This window comes from Cyanidioschyzon merolae, chromosome 20 (assembly GCF_000091205.1).
Source record: "Cyanidioschyzon merolae strain 10D DNA, chromosome 20, complete genome".
In the NCBI taxonomy this organism is placed as follows: domain Eukaryota; phylum Rhodophyta; class Bangiophyceae; order Cyanidiales; family Cyanidiaceae; genus Cyanidioschyzon; species Cyanidioschyzon merolae.
This window is the reverse complement of record NC_010146.1, coordinates 711145-728064: the sequence shown is the minus strand read 5'-3', so window position 1 is coordinate 728064 and position 16920 is coordinate 711145. Positions and strand designations below refer to the sequence as shown.

Genomic DNA, 16920 nt, shown 5'->3' with positions numbered 1-16920 from the left:
CGTACGGCCAAAGGCTTCGTCTGGGCACTTCTCTCGGCGAGTACTCTTTCCGCTGCACATGCAAGCGCATGCCGTTCCATTCGATAGAGGGTTTGCGAAAAGTGATGTTTCCCATGGTGGAACTAGTAAACGAAAGAAAAAAACCTGATCAGGAAACATGTCGACAGATGACGATCCGTCGATGCGCTCATTTTGGGAAGCAGTGACGCAGTCTCATCGGGAAAGCATCCCTGCGATGATTCGGCCGAGCCGCGAACCCCTTTTCCACGCAAACAGAAGAGGCATGAGCCTCTCTGAGCACATCCCGTTAGAAGTATCACGTTGATTTGGACTCCCCTTTCGTCGATGACCGCAAGGCGAGGAGGATTCGATTTTCGAACGCAATAAATTATTTGACTTGACGAGTTCATCGAACATTCGGCGTCAGCTTCCCAAGCAGTCGTCAAAGGATAGCGTCGAGTGTTATTTCCTTGTCAATCTAGTAATTGCAAATTCCTGCGCCCACGAGTTGCGTTGATACAGAAAGGTCGAACGCTTGAAGAATCCGCGACCATCGGATGCTAGATGGAAGAAAATACGAGCAGTGGAGACCCTTATATATGCCCTGAATAATAATATCTGTATTTTACGAACCGCTGTTCGAACGCGTCGCGAATCATCTTGAGTCCAGAAACGCAACAAATTCCACGTGCAAAAAAAAGATCGAAGGAGCCGCTCCGAAAAGACAACATAGCATCATAAAACTAAATATGCAATCGTGAGCCCTAATTGCTACTCTTTGAAAGTCGATATGGTGCATCTAGAAAAATGTTCTGAAAAACTCGAAAGGCAGGAACAGAGCGAGCGGTTCATTGTCCCAGTTTAAATTGACATAGGTGCAGCGGCGAGGTCTGACGTTTCATGGCAGTTTGCGTCTCTGGATGACCAACGACAATCGCGTATCGCAGTCTCGAAATATATTTGCACTGTACGAGATCATCACTTTCACAAAGCAGGGAACTCTCATGCAACTTACTCTTTATACTGACTTGGCAGCTGAAGATTGCAGCAAATCTGCAGAATTCTGGCTAGTTTCGACCAATCCCTTTTCACAAGTCTCCGTTGTGCAGAGCGCAGATGCTTGTTCAAAGTCGACTTGATACAAGCACCAAAATATTGCTTGAACGTTCTATGGGAAACCTTTCTCCGATAGATAGGCAATAAAGCGCCTTTTGGCAGTCATGCGCAATCTCTACTAAGGTGTGTTGGGATCCACTACACTTACGTAATCACGCTCGGAGCAGTTCGGCCAGTGAATGCTTCCAATTGACTCACCTGTAGCGCAACGTGAATGAGATCGCTAAGAGCTTCAGCAGTATCTGCAAACATTTTGGCTTGATCCTGGACAAATTTTTCGATGTACATTCGGATAGTAGCGCCCGTGCTGCCAGTCCCACTAATGCGAAAAACTATCCGGGATCCGTTTGCAAAGACGAACCGTAGCCCCTGGTTCTTGGCAACACTGTGATCGACTGGATCCGTGTACGTAAAATCATCGGCAACGATGACCGGATGCCCTACAACCCGCTCAAGCACGGCATAATCGCCGTTTTCTTGATATTGTCGGAGATGCGCCATCATCCTTTCCGCAGCCACGGCATCACATTCCTCGTAATCATAACGCGTGAAGAAGTTCCTACCATACTCTTTCCAGTGCTCCTCTACGATTTGCTGAATGCCAATGAATGAGCCGACGGGCGTCTTACCAACATTGCGATATGCCAGAATCGATAGCCAGCATAGAATGGCCCACAGCCCATCCTTTTCTCTGATGTGATCGCTCGATGTACCAAAAGACTCCTCGCCACATATCTGAGCCTTACCGGAAGACAGGAGATTCGAAAAGTACTTCCATCCAGTAGGTGTTTCAAAAACGTTGATTTTCAGCTTTGCAGTAACCTTGTCCACTGCACTGGCAGTCGGCATCGATCGCGCTGCGCCAACAAGGCCACCTTTTCGGAAATATGGAATTGCATCCTTCGCGTACGCCACGATAACAGCTAGAGAATCACTCGGTGTGACAAAGAAACCCCGTCCCAGCACCATATTACGGTCGCCGTCACCATCGGATGCTGCACCAAACTGCGGTGCATTGGGATTCTGCTTAGGATCGCAACGTGACACCAAATCTGCTGCGTAAACGAGATTGGGGTCGGGGTGCCCGCCGCCGAAATCCTCTAGAGGCTGACAGTTGCGGAGGCTCTCCGGCGCCGCACCAAGCTCCTCCACAAAGATACGTTTCCCGTATGGACCCGTCACGCCATGAAGCGCGTCAAAGAGCATAGAGAAATCGCTGCGGCGAAAGAGTTCCCTTAGCATCTGAAAGTCAAAAATTTCTTTCAGCAGACTCACGTAATCATCCATAGAGTCGATAACCTCGATCACAAAGCGGCTCTTCGTATCTCGTGAAAGGAACTCATAGACCCGCGGGCGCTCAAGGGATATTTCGGAAAAGGGATCGCCGTCAGCGGTACTTGGATCCACTGCGATACGGTACTCTCGGATCTGGCGCGTCCATTTGTAGAACACGTCAGTGTACGACTCCGGTGCCGGGCCACCGTCCTTCGTATTGTACTTGATACCAAAGTCAGCCTCAGGTCCACCCGGGTTATGTGACGCTGTCAATATGATCCCGCCTGCTAGATTGCGCCTTCGTATGATCGCACTTACTGCGGGCGTGCAGAGCAAACCATTCTGTCCAACTAGTACTCTGTTTACGTTGTTTGCTGCAGCCAGGCGAAGAATATTACGGATTGCCTCCTTATTAAAATACCTCCCGTCGCCACCCAGAACCAGCACTCGCTCTTCAGCAGAGGGCTGATCGAACCCGGATCCTGGGATTTCCGGCAACGCACAGAAGACAGACTGCACAAAAGCTTCGAGGTACCCGGGTTGCTGGAACACCCTTACTTTCTTCCTTAAGCCGCTCGTGCCAGTTTTCTGTCCTTCAAAAGGTTCCACGCTGACTGTTTTTATGTCGAACTCCATCAAAAAGAAGAAAAGTTTGCTCGTCAGGGCACCCGCCGCAGACAACAGCAAATGCCTTCTTAGCGACAAACGCTGTATGGTCGGTATGCATTCGTCGCGAGCGGCGCGCCGCCGGCCGTAGACTGGATTTTTTCATCGACAAAACGTTTACTTGGGGCAGCGTTCTCCGATTATGTGCATTTCTTCTTACTTTTTTTGTGTTTTTTTTCAGTGCGCGGTGAGGTATCCATTAAATGCCCTGCTTCCAAGCTCCATTCCCCAGACTTTTTTCTCGGATATTCTGGTCGTTTCACATGTCCTATTGTGTGTGCCTACTACCTGCCTTTCCGTGTCCGCCTTTGCACCTTAAATGCTGGAGCAGATAGTTCACCGAGCTAGAACAGTTTTTCTATACCACAGAGGGCGTCGGCTCGAGGCGTGGTTCAACCGAAGTAGAATCGGATCTCGTCGTCAGTTTGTGCTTGGACAGTCTGCGGATGCAGGCTTGCCTTCGCTGCACGACACGCTGGAGAAACTTGGCTGTTAGGATACATTCTGGGAGCCGCCTCTCTCCTTCGTGATCATGCATGGAATGCGTTGTTGTCGGTTGGCAATGCGGGTTTGTGCTTGACACCAACCAATGGGCAGACGCAGAAAGCGCACTGTGCCCGTGTACGCATCCGCTTCCCTGGACTTTATGCCTAGAAGCGTAGACTGGATGTCTACCCACTCACGTGCAGACGCCTTCCCGTCTTTTGGACCGGCCGCCTACTACTGGTTGCAACGTCATCCCGTACAATTCGACCCTGAGAGGTTCTCCCACAAAGTCGGCTCGTATCAGCTCCGGGGGTCTCTTGTCCAGCACTGCACATCTCCCGATGTTGATAGCAGCGTTAAACTCTCGGTTCGCGAACTCTATGCGTACCCTGCCTCTGGTTGAACTCACCATTGCAAGGATTCCTCGAACTTGTGTCCTCTGTTCTACTACAGTCTCGACCTCGTCCCGTCAGGCGAGCACCTTTTCTCGTCTACCTGTCCTCTTTTTCTTCGCCGCCGCGCGCTTTCCCTTGCTCGATGAACGGCGAAAAGAGGATTTTTTCCTTGTTTTCGGACAGCCGGCAATGAGGCCCTCTAGGATCCGCGACTTCCATCTCTATACCTTAGCCTTTTTACATTTGTAAATGAACGCACTTCGAGAGCATTTGCTCTAAACCACGAAAAAAAACATTAAATGATACGCACTTGGCGCTAGAGCACAGTTGAGGTGAAGTGCTATGACAAGAATCCTGCACGTGCCAGGTCCGCAGCACGTCTAACATGCTCGTTGCTTTGCTTAGGGCAGAAGGCTGAGGCGCGAGCCTGATTAGCGTTAACGCGATCTGTGTTCCCATGAGCGAAACTACGTTCTGGTGCATCATGCGCAGTTGAGCGGATATCGGTGAGCTCACAAGTCGCCACAGGGTATGGTGCTGTGTGCTAGCCAGCCACCGCCCGCCACGTAGAACCCCGATAGCAGGACACGCAGGATACGATTCGGAACGACGTGCAACCGGGGATCGGTGCTGACCTTCTTCAGCGCGTCCAGAGCGGAGGCGATCCCTGTGCTCTATGTTTTTTCGTTCTCGATAATAGTTCCAAGACGCTCAATAGCTTGCGCACCCGCTTCGTGTCCAGGATCCTTGAGCGTGCTTCCACCAAGCGCCAGGTGCGGCTGTCGTTCTGGAACGCTACCAGCTGTTGCGAAGCAATCGTCAGCGTCAAGGGTGCAGGCATTTCTCGAATACGGCAGCGTGGAGTAGCTCTGAAACGCACGTTCGTACTTCAGGGTGCAAATCGCGACCTGGTAGCCGTCGATGTCCGCGATGGTGCGCAGAGAAGATACCAAACGCACCTATCCATCCATCTTCCCAACTATGCATGTGTGCATGTGTGCGTAAAAGCAAGCAGGCGGCTATCCATGCGTCTATGTGCACAGGCAACCAGCAAGCAAGCAATCAAGCAAGTTGCTTTCTCAGGTAGAAGACGATATTGTGACCTGTGCGCCACGGTCTTGTGGCCATTCAGCAGCTACTGGTATAGGCAACGCAGCAGGTGCAGGAAATGACTGCGGACTCCAGCGAGCGCTGTATCGATATTGGGACACATGTTGTGAGAGCTGAACTGCAGTTTATTGGTGTGCGTGTCCTTCCCTGCGGGGTTTCCGTCCGTCTGGTATGGGTCTCCCCATGAGCGCGTACGCAATCAGGAAACATCGCTTCGTAACGCTCGCCGGTTCCTTTCGATGACGTTTCTGCGCTCCATGCGGAGCCTCTACATAGCCGTATCTCGTTCATGATGCTAATGCATGACTTTCCATGATCATGCATACCTCAAAAGGTCATGCTGTTGTCTGTGGTGGTATCCGTTGCTTCCTTCGATACTTTTTCATCGCTCGAACCACCATCCGCAGACAGCACGATCTTCGCCTGCTGCTCGCCAAAGGCTGGATTCTCCATGGACTCCTCGCCCATCAGCTCCGACAGGCGATTGTACTCCCTGGCACCCTCTGCTCCGAGGCGGATGCGCCGGATGAGATTCGAGAACAGCGTCCGGTCGTTGTAGTAGACGGGCGCAGCAGCGTACTGCTCGAGCTGCTCCACCTTGGTGATGTAGGAGCGCGCAAGCAGCATCTGAGCGTACTGCTCCAGAGCTGCAGCGTACTCCTCACGACTGCGGAAGAGGCGAAGGTAGAGCAGGGACCACCAGGAGTAGTGCCCAATCTGAATGCTCTCGAAGGAGGCGGCTGGTGCGGGCTGTGCACCGAGGCTCTTCGCGAAGCGCGCAGCGTACCGCGCACGCATGGCCAGGAATCGATTCTCCTCGCCTCTGAGACTGACGTTACTATACTCCGGGACAAATAGGAGAGCAAGGATCAAACCGAAGTATTCGATTCCTGCGTAGATCCACTGGATCTTACGCAGTCCAAGGAGGCCGCTATGGCCGGACTCGTTGCCATCGGGCGAGAGCGCGCTCCACATGTAAGGAAACACGGTCGTTCCGACAATGCCCCCGACCTTGCCGAGCGCCGATGACCATCCGTAGAGCGTTGCACGCACGCGAGTGGGGTACACTTCAGCCGGGACCAGATAGACAGGGATGAACACAAAGTACTGGAAAATGAATACGAAAGTAGTCCAAATAACGTAGCCTACCGCATGCTTTGCAAGCATGAGGTACACGCCAGCCGTAATCAGCTGCGTGGAGGCGAGCCACGCCCATCCGAGGACCTCCGTTTTCCGCCGTCCGAGACGATCCACGACCAGAGCAGCCGCAACTGGCCCGAGAGTGAGCACCACGCCCTGGGCGAGACTGATCCAAGCCGTCTTGAAGAGAGATGCCCCGATCACACTCGACAGGATCACGCCACCAAACGTGCCTTGGCTGTAATTGATCCAGTCGATGAGAAACCACATGAAGATTGTGCCGATCATCCGTGGGATAAAGTGTCGGAAAATAACAAACAGGTCCAGTAGATCATAGGACTTGCGTCTTAGATTCTCATCCTTGCGGTACATTTTAGAATCGCGCATGCGAACCCGCAAGAAAAGCACGATGATGCACGGAATGAGGCCCAGCCCGTAGGAGATTCTCCACACCACCTGAGGCCGGCAATTCGGGAGGCTTACCCCTGTAGACGACGATGAAGTGATGTAGACGTGGCGGCAAGCTGCCGCAATGAGAATCAGCTGGATCAGCGTCGGTGTGTTGTTCCCGATGACCTCCATGAGCATCACAAGCAGCGAAACCCTTCGTCCGCGCGTTTTCGTGCTGACTTCCTCACTATCCTCAACGATATTCGGAACGTTACAAGTGTACTCGCCGCCCATTCCGAGGCCAACGACAGCGCGTCCGACGATAATCATCCAGAACATACCGTCAGTTGTTTTTCCGTTCGCTGCCGTGGACAGGATCGAGCCGAGTATAACGATGCAGGAGCAAGCGATGAGACCGGCCTTGCGTCCGATGATATCGGCGATGAATCCAAAGCTAAGGAGCCCAAAGAGAACGCCGTACAGTACAGAAGTAGAGAGCGCAGACTGTAGAAACGTACTCGCATACACCGTATAATACGCGTCCACATATAGAGTTAGAAGTAACGTGCCTACCTGGTACATGTAACCGTTCACGAGAAAGCCTAGTGCAGTGCCGATTGCATTGTACCGGATATAGGACTTGTCAGATTCCTCCGCGACCGCACCCTTCGACTCAACGTCGTGCACTTGCGCTGAGGGCTCCTCTGCACCAATGAATATTTGGTCTGGAGCAATGTCCACGATAGGATCTGCCATGAATCGATTTCAGCCTACGAAGAAAAGGCGCTAGAAACACCAATTGAAAAAGCATATTTATTGCAAATCGCCGCAGTTGCAGCTTAACGCAGTCGCCGGGAGCAACAGTCGTCGAGATATTATTAGCGAGATTACAGCTGCAGTAATCTCCGTGCTCGAAGATCGTAGCAGTAATATGAATTTTACTCAAATATGACCCCGGCGAGGAGAAGTCGTGGGCACTCGAAGCACGCCGTGATTCTAGAGCCATGGATTCACGAGCGGAATTTCGACGCTGGACATCAGTGTCGCGACGCGCGCAACACTTTCATAAATTGTCCCTAAATATCCTAAATTCATTCTTATTATTTCTACAAATTGCGGTTCTTTTGGTGTTGCTTACCGTGCAAGTGAAAACTTTCACTGCGAGTACGAGTCTATTTTTCGGAACTTAGACCACAGAACACCACGATAGTTCATTTGAACAGTGAACAAAAAGCATCTTCAATGCATAAATAGGGGAACGAGTTCGGGTAGTACCTGTCAAGGCCCGTACAGCGTCGGCACGGAAAAGTGAACGGCTGAGAACCTGTAGCACATACAAATAAAGCCCACTCTGGCAATGAGAATTTTATGCTGCCCACTGGAATACGGTACTATACTTCACCCATCTGTCTCGTATGTTGAATTACTGCAAAGCTTGCAGCCTTGTCTCTGGTATAGCCCGCCGCGCACCTGGCCAGGATTCGCTGGTTATCGCAGCGCCTTTGTTGTAAAACCGCTTTTCTGGTGCCGCCCCAGGACTCATCGTCTGCAGCATGTCTTGCAGCGGCAGAAGATGCCGCACTAGCTCGTATCGCCGATTCGGAAGCGCCAACAGCATGGTCCATATTTCTTTCTGGACGAGTTCGCTGCAGGAGGTCCCTAAAAGGCTGCCACGCTTCGTGTAGGAGCCGCGGTCCATCACCCCTTGCCCGAGCGCTCGCGACTTGGATCTTATACAACTGGATATTGTGAGCGGTATCCCCATGCTGAGGCTGTTTCTGCTGTGTTTCGTCGTCGCTGGGACATGGACTGGATCCTGATGCGGTGCCGATCTTGGTGGAAGCCTTCGCGCGCATCGCGCTCCACTCCTGTCGAGCACTAGAAAGGGTCTGCGTCGTTACGCCTCAGGCCGCGCACCAGCCCGCAGGCACGGTGCTGATGCATGACGGAGCAAGGATGCATCCGTGCACCCATGTACTTATGCATTTACGCGTCTGTGCAGGCTGTCGCGCTTATGGCACGCAAACAGCCAGCGGCTCGAGTCTGAGCGCCCGCAGGCGCCCGGATTCTCGACACGTGTCCTGCGTGCGCGGTCCCGACGCACCGCATCTGCGCAACTCTCCGAGGATAAGAATCGACAGTGGAATTCAGGGGTAGGTAGAAAGGTGGACGCTTTCCCAAACGTTCGTATGAATCGCACCATAGGGCATCCCTGGTGAAAACGTTCTGCGAAACCAAAAACTTGCGGGCATCTCCAGTTCCCCGTTTAAATCGTGAAGCAGTTAGTCCATCGAACTGAGATTCCTACACGAATATCCACTTATCTTTCCGTCGTCGTGTTATTTTGTTAGATATGTTAAAAATCAGTTTCGCTATGCACACCTACTGGTCCCGCAGACGACGAACGTGGAACGGCCACTCACACCGCAGCGTGCCTAGCGTTGCGAGCGCCGCTTGTGAGACGCTGCGGAGCACACCGTCGCCCGAGAAGCGCTTCCACGCTGCTGGCGAGGCGTCTCTAACAGGGCCGCTCGTGACTTGTCTGGCCTCTCGTTGCGATTCGTACGCTGCCGCTCCGTCTAAGCAGCGTAGACGAGCGCCCAGCGCTAGGCGCAGCGGCGCACTCTGCATGAGCGTGCGCACACCCTCCCGTACAAGGCGGTGCATCTGCAGGCGTGCGACGCGCAAACGCCTTTGAAGCAAACGGCCCTGAGGGGTGTTCGTGGTGAATAGCAGCGGAACGTTCCCCAGATAGTCCAGCGGCGAGCGCTCTGGTTCATAGCGAGTGCTATCATCTTCGGCGTCGCCCAGCTCGGGTGCGCTCCAGCAGCGCGCCAGCGCAGGGCCCGCGCACCGTTCTAGAGTAGCATCTTCTTCGGTATCCTCGTGCAGTGTGCCGGGACCTGATTCAAGCTTAACGACTGCGTATTGTTCCGTCGGGCTTTCGACTGGTGGCGGGCCCGCTGGGGCGCCCACCAGCGCAACGTTGTCCGTCTGCGGTCCCGCGCCGTCTGCCGCTTCGCGCTCGCTGGATGCTGCCGAAAGCTCCCGCAGGCGCCGCCACTTGTTCCGCAGGCGCTCCGTTCTCGGTATGGCGGAGCAGCGCGGGTCCACCACCGGTACCCCGTCTGCTGTCTGACGGGCGCAAACGAGTCGCCGTTGGTCGTAGTCTACCCACTCGTACACAATTCGCCCGAGCAGCTGCGTACGGCTAACGCCCTGTCCTCCACGAGCTGCGTTCCGCGAAGGACTGGGTGCCGCTGCCGCTTCCACTGCCGTGCTCACTGCGGCGGGTGCCGCCGTCCCGTCACGTCGCTTGCGCGGTACTTGCTCGAACGCCCTCGAAAACTTTGCAAGCACGTGCGCTCGCGCAAGCTCTACCCATAGTGGAGGGAAGAGCACTCGCCGCGCAACCTGCACCAGCGACCACTGCGGCTGTGTAGCGGTCGCCTGGAGGCTGCGGCTCGCGCCACGAACCCGCCTGTGCAGTCGTCGTCGTTGCCAGAGGCGAGCGAGAAACAACCCGACGCTGCTGCTGCCCTCCTTGGGCCCTATAAACACTGTGCTCTGTGCTGTTAAACGACTGTTCCGATTCATAACACTCGTTCGTCGTCTCCAGCGCGGCTACTTCCCATAACCGTGTCCAGTTAAAACCGTATCAGTGCAGCACTGTTCGGACTCGTGCAAGTCAAAGCGCCTCACGGTTCAGTCTTCCAGCAACTCGGTACCAGTGCATATCGTATGCATCAGCATCTCGCGCACGGCGTTGCCACTCTGGAAGGTGACCGTTTTTCAGGCGCGCCCTGTGCATTCCGCCGCCATGCGCTGGGATCCGGGAATCGCAGCGGCCGCCGCCGTTGCCTCAGCACACCGTGCAGCGATGATGGGTGCTCTGGAGGCGCACAGCTCCGCAACTGCTCAAGTTGGTATCTCTTATGATTCTCCGAGGGCAACGGGCGATATTTAGGTGAACATGAGCTCCAGGCCATGTTCAGGGGCTTGCAGGGACCTGGATCGAGTAATTGATGGCAATGTGCTGAACTTGCGCCGGCTTGAACGCCGCGGGCACCTGCAGAGGCTCGTTGCGGAACGTCAGCGTTGGAGCTGGGCAACGCTATCGGATGAGGGCGCGTAGAGTTCCGTCGCAGAGCGGGCTGTGCAGGTGTTGGGTGTCAGACGCGAGTTCGAAGCGATGTAAGGTAGTATGCTGCTCGTTGTTTGACGCTGGATGGAATCCAACTATGATCGTAGTCAGCTGGGAACGCGCGTCGGACACAGCAACAGGGAACGCTGCCGCATATGGAAGCACAACTACCGTCGACACCTGCTGCGTATGAAGACTGGACAAGAGCGCTTCCTGTCATTTACAGTGAATAAACAAAAGGCAAGTGCACTGAAGCCCGAACACGTTTTGAACAAACCCAAAATACAGCAATACGGAATCTGTGCTCCTCTGCGCCGTGAGTCCATCACGTTGGGAACGGGCTTCGACGCGGTTGGGAAACATCAGCTTCGTACGAGTCTATGAGACTTTTGCTAGAGCATTTTGAACCCCGACCTGAAGCGTGCGGGTACCACTGAATGCCCCTAATGTAGTACGCCGTACAGAAGAAGAGCCTTATAACCCCACTTTGCCCCTGCATAACGCAGACCCTGCTCGTCAAGAGCTCTTTCCACGGACAACCAGTGGGCTTTTGACAACTATTCAGGCGTGATGCGAAAGGCGCAAAGGGACCCTGTTTTGTTCCCCGATTTCAGGACCTGCCGTATATGATGGCACTGTGCCGTAAACGTCTCCCGCTTCTTGTGTATCCTACTCGCTTGCGCTGATCACAGACAGCGCAAATATCAAAACTGCATATTGCATTCGCTTCTGTCCCGGTGTGAGCCTAATATAGAGCATTGAACAGTTCTGTCTGCTCCTTCTTTTCCGTTTGTTTCGAACGTTATTTAGATGTACTGCCTCGATATTTGAAGTGCATCAATAAGTACATAGAGATTCATACGTATTTTTAGGATCCTAGCTCGTAGTTCCGGAGCGGTTTTATCGACACTTTCCAGCTGGAATTCATCAGGTGACCGGAATCAAGACGATTCCCGACGTCGTCGAATTAGAATTCGTAAAACGTTTGATACAATTGTCCACTGCATATGTGCAGCGATACACTATTCTATTCCCCTTATGTACAGCATGCTTAAAGCACGTTGCCATTCACACTTAGATCTTTCTATTTCAAGGCAATTCGTTGGTGCAGCAAGTTGCGCTGCTGGATTGACGAGAAAACGTACACTACTTCTCCTCTTGAAGACTTGTTCACTAGCTTATGCCGAACGTTCGCTAAATATGTCACGTCAAATAATTGATCCTGTACTAGAAACAAATCACAATCTGTTTGTGGTCATCGAAGAGACGGCAATCGTTTGTAGCAGTATACCTCTCACGGGCTATGCTCACTGCGGCTCCCGTCTTTTCTGTTTCCATGGATAAGGATCTTTGGCTCGGACTTGATTCCTCGTAAAGATCACTTCCACAGGAGAATGTATCACAGCATTGCATAAACACAGCGTAAAAAGATCGAAATTTCTTGGCTAGTTCTCTAGCTAGGATTTTGCTTCTGGCAATTGTCTCATAGTTGATTAGTTTACGTTTCAGTGATTCTCTATCGAACAGAGCCGCGTGCACCTGCACGTGCGGCAAACAGAGTACTCGCTAAGTAGATGGACCTGAAACAGTCTATGGTAGTGAGTTACGAAATCGGGCGCGGGTACCGAGGAGGGCATGGAGGGAAGCCCTCTGTTCCCGCCGAGGGCATTAATGAGGCCACGAAGCAAGTTTCACGCGCCAAATGACGGCCATCGATGAAGCATATGCAGTGCACATATGGATCAACCGTACCCTCGTGTAACCGATGCGAAGAGCGCATAGAGGCTGTTTACAAGGAAGCTGAAAATGGCACGCGACCTGGGGATCGCAACTTCCGCCTTGACATGAAATGCTTCGACAGCAGTCGAAGGCTGCGAACTCGGGACTTTGAGGCTGCATTCAACGTCCTTTCGCTGCTGACGACGGAGCTGGGGAAGCAAGTGAGACCAGCGTTTTCAAACTCGGGAATAAGCAAGAGAAAATGGAACCAGTCTCAGGAACCCCCCGTAAAGACTGATGTCGATGACCATCAGAAGAAACCGAAGCGTTAGAGTTTATTACTGCGCTAATTGATCGGATCCGTTCCATTTTAATCTGAAACGGGTGTAGAGAACACGTCCAACGATGCCAATCCATGTTTATCCTTTGGACGGTGTACTGCTGCTCGTTTACGTCTGGGGCCACTGTTAAGCCAATCACGTCGATTGAGTTCCGTTCACGCCCTGTGCCTTCCGAGAGGAATTCATGCACAAGGCTCGACCAGTGTCTCGCCTGGATGTACACCAATCACACGATATTCTCTACGTAGATCGTCCAGCATCATGCAGAGTGCCAGCCTCCGGAGCAACATGGATTCCCTTTGCATATGTGTGACCGTATTCGGGGCTTTGCTCAGGTGAATACGAAACCCTGTCGACGGCCGTGCTCATATCCATGAAATCTAAAAAGATTCTCACAAAGCACTGCAAGTTTCATCGTTTTTCAGAATCATCCCCGTGTTCATTAGAAAAATCACTTTCGGTCGCAAAGCGCTATCAAACTGAATCCAGTTGTCCTTCAAATACTCCATAAATCTTTTGCTAATTTGTGTATGCACTGGCACTCTGTGTATCACCGACGAACCGATATAGGCTCTACTTCGAATAGGGGCACATTGCAAAGATCATGATCACGATTACAATGTAGCCTACAATCTGACGAATACGATCTGTTTCCGATATTTCATTCCGACACTGGCGATCGAGTTTCCACGGCCCGAACGGAATCACGGTTAGAAATAAGAGCAGATAAGGATACCTCGCTGCCCCGATTAGAAGATAGAGCACGGTGAAGCGCGAAAGCAGACTCGCCGCTCGTCTGCCGAAGATGGCTGTTAGGATACGCCAGCCATCCAGCTGCCGCAGAGGCAGCAACGACAGCGCCGATATCTGCATGAGTGTCGCACCGACGAGAACTAACGGATGCACCAGAACGAGCGGTGCTAGTTGCTGGTCTGCAGCAACTGCCGCATTCAGCGTCACTGGCTGCACGCTTAGCAATGCGCGCGCAATGAGCCCCAACAGAAAAGAATCACGGTAAATCCATTGCTCCGGTACGTATACAAAATTCCGCACGTTCATCAACGAGCCGTGGACAGATGCGAGTGGCAGTCCCACAGCAAAAGAAGTCATGATCACACCAACGGTGAAGATCAGAATACTAACGATGAATGGGAGGCCACCACTTGCCATGGCGATGTCGAAAAGAGCCTTGCGGTCGGGAGGCGATTGGTCTAGATGGTACACGGAGCCAAAGCTCCCGAGCTGCGGGCTCGGAAGGAGAATTGGCGTCCCAATGGAACATCTATATTTCCACGCGAGGAGTCGCTGGAGGAGTTGCGCGGCAATCAAGGTTGAAAAAAAGCTGAAGAAAACAGGTTTCACCCCATTCTGAAACGTTATCCGGCGAATTTCACCATATTCGGGACCAAGAATGGTGCCTACCCTTAGAAAAATGGTCATTCCAGTTAGGATGCAAAACAAGAGCGCCAGCATGATCGTGAGCACATCCTCCTTCTTCACCGAGAAGGGCCGTGCCGTACTGTCTCCTGCCAAGGTACCGTTTGGTTCGATTAGAACGAATGCTCTTCCGTTTTCATCTCCTTCCAGAAGAGATAATATATATCTATCTCCCAGAAGTGATTCCAGTCGCTTAGCAAGGCGCCGGTAGACTTCATCCGGCTTATTGCGCAAGTTGCCCCGATAGACGACACCGCGTTTCCCAACAACATCCTCTGTGGGGAAAAACGTATCTGCCCCGAATATCTGACGAATGAGCGGCAAATCCTCTTGAAGTGCTGCGAGCGAGTCAGCGGGCGCGCCGCGGTCGTTGCGCTCTTCGTTATGGCCTCCTTCCACAACGTTTGCCGTAGTCTGAGTGACAGGCCTCTGCTCTTTCGCGCTTTTTGCAACAACAGCGTCCCTTTCCGAGCTCGGAGAATGCGGCTTTCTGAACACTTCTCTGTCATCACTCTCTGGGGATTTCGCCCCTCTCGAGCGCTCAACGGGATCTTTTGAGCAGGACCACTGAAATGGTACAGCACTGCGCTGGCACTTGCGTTGCTGGCTAGCCTGCAAACGCGTGTCGCAGCCAAGGTTCCGCGAACTGCAGGCAAGCGAAGCCCAAGCCAATACGCCCTTACGAGAGCTCCAGCTTCCTATTCGCCAAGCGAAGGCCAGTCTTCGAACTGGTGGGTCCTCCAGCTGTGCCTGCCCAAGTGCAGCAAGCATTCTCCAAGGGAAAAACGCTTTGCAGAGCTGGAACGGAAGCGCTTCATCGCAACGCCGAATGTAGACGATTCGCCGTCTGGCGCTGGCACGCTTACGACCGGGAGTGAGAAGGACGCATGTGGATTAGTTTTCCGGGTATGGTGCTCTTTTCAAGTTTGGCATACATCATTCTTCACTCTGCACCAACGTCAGGGTAAGATAGAGGAGACCCATTCCTATTACACGGGGATGCACACTGACGTGTGGGTCCCAGCCAGCTGTAATCAACAACAGCTTTTGAGGTGTTTACCCGCGGCTGCTACGTTGCCTCATTCTTATCTCGATATTTTAAGATGGGGGTCTCTTCTGTTCCATCAGCTCCGTTCTCAGCAGTCGAGGGAAGTTGACGGAAGCGGTAAGGTCATCATTTCACAGTTTCTGGTTGTTTTCGAGACACCTAGTGCATGGTCGGTAGTTGCAATATATATTTTACGTGCTACTGTCGTAATCCATGAACATAGCCTCTGTGCGCACTTCCCAACGGAAACTCTTGACCGAGGTCAGGTTTTCCTATGTGTCAACTGCAGCTCCTCGTTCGAAGGCCGGCCTGTAGCACGTGAACGCTCGCTTCATGGCTCAGTACATGAGCTGGACGGGTACATAAGGTTCCGCTGGATGCTCGCTCCGGTTTCCGCGACCGGTAACGTACCCTGTGGTCAAGGGCTTCATCTGCGCGACTATTCTGAGCGAATACTCCGTCAGCTGCATACGCACGCGCATACTGTCCCGTTCGATCGAGGATCCGTGGAACGCGATATTTCGATTATGAAACACGTTCCGTATACGAAATCCAGGCTGGTGCAGGAGTTGCGAAACTCCGATCTCCCCAGCCGCACTTCGTACAAAGCGCTGATGCGCTCTGCGCTCGGACAGATCGCTGCGACGACGTTCGACAAAGTCCAGGACTCGCTGGCGTGCTAGCAGAAGAGATGTGCGCCCCCGCGAGCATATCCCGTGCGAGGTATCGCGCTGCTGTTGAGCTCCGTCTCGTCGATTGCAACAAACATAGAAGGTTCGCCTTTGAACCGATTCGATGATTGCAAGTGACGAGCTCAGCAGCGTTTCGGGACGAGCACGGAAAGGAATCGTCATCGGGCGACGTCGACTTGTTCTCTTCGTCAATCCCGTCAGCGCAAATGGCAGCGCCCACGAGTTGCATCAATAAAAGAGAGACCGAACACCTGGCGAATGCCTGAATTGAACGTGCGACACAAACGGAACGGAGAAGACTGGATGCCTGTATGTATGCATTGGACAATGCTACGGGCTATTTTAGGAATCGTTGTCTGAGCGCGTTGCGAATAACCTTGATTCCGGTGAAGTAATGGATGTCAGCGGCGAAGCGTCGCAGGGGCCACTCCGAACACACACGACTGGGAGTCCTCCCAGGACTTTTGAATTCGTAGGCGCTTATTGGTGCGCTTGGTATGTTGGCACTGGACACCTCGTAAGAGTTCGGAAAATATTGGAAAGACAGAACGAGCAGTTCAGCGCTGGATTCTAATCATAGACCAGTTCGGCCTCCGACCAAGCGTCCGCGGCATGTGATCAGTAAAACCAAAAGGGTTCTAGGTGCATGGCGGGTAAATGCGTACTCACTCACAGACGCCTCCTAACCTGTTTCCACCGACCGGATGATCTTGGCTTCGAATTTCCTCGGACGTTTTGAGCCTGAGAGGCTGTCCCACAAAGTCGGATCGTCGCAGCTTCTCCAGTCTCGTCTTCAGCACCGTACATCTTCTAATATTGCTGGCGGCGTTGAGGTCTCGGTTCACGAACTCCGTGAATGCGCCACGGCCGATCGATCTCATCAATACAGGAATTCCTCGAAATCGTGCCCTCTGTGCCACAACGGTCTCGTCGTCGTCCCGTCGGGCACACACACTTACTC

The 16920-nt window shown here is 52.9% G+C and overlaps 4 protein-coding genes across 4 annotated transcripts, besides 1 other annotated feature; all 4 read right to left on the bottom strand.

Moving 5' to 3' along the window:
• Window positions 1-1260: 1260 nt before the first annotated feature.
• Window positions 1261-3027, bottom strand: CYME_CMT285C (phosphoglucomutase; the record flags this gene model as incomplete). Its single annotated transcript, XM_005539237.1, has 1 exon — window positions 1261-3027. One exon carries the CDS (start codon window positions 3025-3027, stop codon window positions 1261-1263), a length of 1767 nt encoding a protein of 588 aa, XP_005539294.1.
• A 2348-nt stretch (window positions 3028-5375) lies between these two features.
• Window positions 5376-7334, bottom strand: CYME_CMT284C (similar to permease involved in the uptake of glycerophosphoinositol Git1p; the record flags this gene model as incomplete). The annotated part of the gene is made up of 1 exon (XM_005539236.1): window positions 5376-7334. One exon carries the CDS (start codon window positions 7332-7334, stop codon window positions 5376-5378), a length of 1959 nt encoding a protein of 652 aa, XP_005539293.1.
• Window positions 7335-8960: 1626 nt separating this feature from the next.
• Window positions 8961-10175, bottom strand: CYME_CMT283C (hypothetical protein; the record flags this gene model as incomplete). The annotated part of the gene is made up of 1 exon (XM_005539235.1): window positions 8961-10175. The coding sequence occupies one exon, from the start codon at window positions 10173-10175 to the stop codon at window positions 8961-8963; it is 1215 nt and encodes a 404-aa protein (XP_005539292.1).
• A 267-nt stretch (window positions 10176-10442) lies between these two features.
• Window positions 10443-11307: a sequence feature (possible transcribed region).
• Window positions 11308-13355: 2048 nt separating this feature from the next.
• On the bottom strand, window positions 13356-14990 carry CYME_CMT282C (hypothetical protein, conserved; the record flags this gene model as incomplete). Its single annotated transcript, XM_005539234.1, has 1 exon — window positions 13356-14990. One exon carries the CDS (start codon window positions 14988-14990, stop codon window positions 13356-13358), a length of 1635 nt encoding a protein of 544 aa, XP_005539291.1.
• Between the last annotated feature and the right edge of the window lie 1930 nt (window positions 14991-16920).